The following is a 2,529-nucleotide window of genomic DNA, read 5'->3' on the forward strand; positions in this document are numbered from 1 at the left end:
AATTTAGATACGGCCGAAAACCACCTAATCCTAGTGCAAAAACATTTTGTCGAAAAACGTAATTTTTTTCGAAATTGACGTGTTTCCATTGAGCAAATTTATTTTAGAAATTCTAATCTGCACATTTTCATGGTGAATGGAAACACAGCTAATGTGACAGGGCTTTAGAGGAGCAAGGCCGATGTTCTGCACAGCTGTTAGTTTTTCTTTAGTGCTAGCAAAACATTTCATGAACCAGCAGAAAGATTTTTAAAATAGAAAATAATCACTGGATGTTCATCTAGAAGTGACAAACTTTTAAAGTCAATCCAATTTAAAACAGCAGCAAACTGATCTTAAAACAATTTGTAAACTGAATTTTGCTGTGCTATAAGCTGATCATCCTCAAAACATAGAAGTGAGATTGTGCATGATGATCCTAGTTAAAATTGCTGACATTAAGTGCAGCAGGTGTTTATATATAAACTATGGACAATCATGGACAAACCAACATTATTAACCAAGTAAAGCTTTCATAAAAAGCATTACAGTAGGATTTAATCCCTTTAATTTTCCTCCTACTTAGACTTAATTTGGACCACTTAACTGAGGTGCAGTGATGTTGGTGACAGGATATTTTCTTTGTTATTTATCAGTTTTACATTTTAAAACCAGCAACACTGGATAAAACTATGATGTATAAAACATAGATGTAATAAACTGATTTTTCTTTCTGGGACAGGTTTTTCATAAAGAACAGAAAAAGAAATAGGATAGTTAATCCAAATGTACAGCATGGTAACAGTTTGTAATGTAGCTGCACAGAGACACTGATAACACTAAATATTAGATTAATATGGTGCGTTGAATGTATTTGTCAAACGTGACTGATCTGAGTCATCTAAGGGGAAAAATGAAGAGGAAAACACGTGACAGTAGGCAGACCTAATTACCCAGGGGTGAACAAGTTGTTTGGTGGTATCCAGGTAAACACAAAGACTCAAGGGAGGGGCCTGACTCAGCTATAATATAAAGCCCTAATCGTAAAAGTAGTGAAGGACAAACTGATGTAAGAAAAGGCTGATATGCTTTGAACCAAACTGTCTTTTTCTAGTTTCTTCTCTGGGAGGTTTTGATCTCTGTAGCAAACATTAACGTCTCTGAATACCAACCTGTCAGAGCCAAGGAGGCGGAAGACTCTGCTTGGATCAGAAATCTCCTGAGTCACCTAGAAATGAAAGCAAATAAAGACTTTAATGCCAACTGATCTGCAGATACACAGGTGTTAAAACAGATTTTATTAAGACGATGAAGATTCAACTCCACAAGAACAAGTCTGTAGGAAAAAATGTGATGTTTAAAATGGTTTGTCTGAATAAACAGGAACCAGCTGGATTTCTTCTCAAAATTTATTCTTAATTTTCTGACTCCAATCAGGTTCACAGCACAGCACCCAGGCCTCAGTAATGCTACGTTCACACCAAACACGTTGTGCGCCTCCAAAAATCTCAAAATGCAAGCATCTTGATGCTGGACAGACRCATTCACAGACCAGAACAAGAAGAAGCAGCAGCAGCGGCGGCAGCAGGGTGTGGGAGGAGCATCTGCCCTCGGCGGGTGAAATAAAGATAAAATAAATAAAATGGCTTTGTTTTAATTACTAAAGAGCAAGCAAACGTTGCGCACAGCAGATAATTAACTCACCAGATGATTTAGAGACGATTTGTTCGGTTAGTTTCGCCGCTCCAGAAGCTGCCAGCTGACGGACCTTTTTTTTTTGTCTGGACCAGCTGACCCACATCGGCACTTATATATCCAGCCAGAAAATCCAACTGCAAATGGTCGGTTTCAGGTAAAGATCTCCTGTTCGTCTGTTTTGGTTTAGTGGGCAACATTCAGGAAACTGTCGCGTGGAAAAATGAGTCTCTCGGATTGGTTGATGCGATATATCGAGCAGCAAAAGTTCAGATTTTCTAACTCAAGCAGCGGACGCTTGGGAAGAGCTGCGCGTGCGCTGCTCCAAACGCACCAGAATACCAACCTGTCAGCTTCTAGATGCCCCTAGATGCGCGTCCACCATTGACTTTGCATGTAAACCAGATGCTCAAAACACGTTTGGTGTGAACGTACCATTAGACCTTGAGCTGAACCAAAACAAAACACAGCAGACCTGCACCACACTAACAACTTCCCTCTGTTATAATAATGAATTGAGCTTATAATGTACATCTCTTCCTGGTTACACCTCTGGAGGTGTTAACTTTTACATCAGATGTAGAACCTAACTCATTTTGTTTAGGCTAAAGAAAGAATACATAAGACACACACCAACTCTTTGTCTGCTTTAACCTTAAAGGGATCCATGATTAGTTGTAACATTAGACTTTACTTAGTAAACAATATTTTAACTGTAAAATAAAGACTGTAAAAATACTGTAGGCTGTTTAGTTTTTATAATTTCTTAACTAAAATTTTAAAAATATATTATACAAACAGAGCCATTTTATTTACACGCAAAGCATTCTGGGTAAATGATGACATGGATAGGTC

At 38.1% G+C, this 2,529-nt stretch overlaps 1 protein-coding gene across 1 annotated transcript in view; it reads right to left on the minus strand.

Moving 5' to 3' along the window:
* The window catches only part of map4k5 (mitogen-activated protein kinase kinase kinase kinase 5), a gene marked incomplete in the record, with an annotated part of 103,698 nt that overhangs the window by 9,294 nt on the left and 91,875 nt on the right, over nt 1-2,529 (minus strand). The window contains 1 exon segment of the mRNA XM_014023571.1: nt 1,152-1,207. Coding sequence (XP_013879025.1) covers nt 1,152-1,207 — 56 coding nt within the window.

The sequence above is a fragment of the Austrofundulus limnaeus genome, unplaced genomic scaffold (assembly GCF_001266775.1).
Source record: "Austrofundulus limnaeus strain Quisiro unplaced genomic scaffold, Austrofundulus_limnaeus-1.0 Scaffold377, whole genome shotgun sequence".
Taxonomy (NCBI): domain Eukaryota; kingdom Metazoa; phylum Chordata; class Actinopteri; order Cyprinodontiformes; family Rivulidae; genus Austrofundulus; species Austrofundulus limnaeus.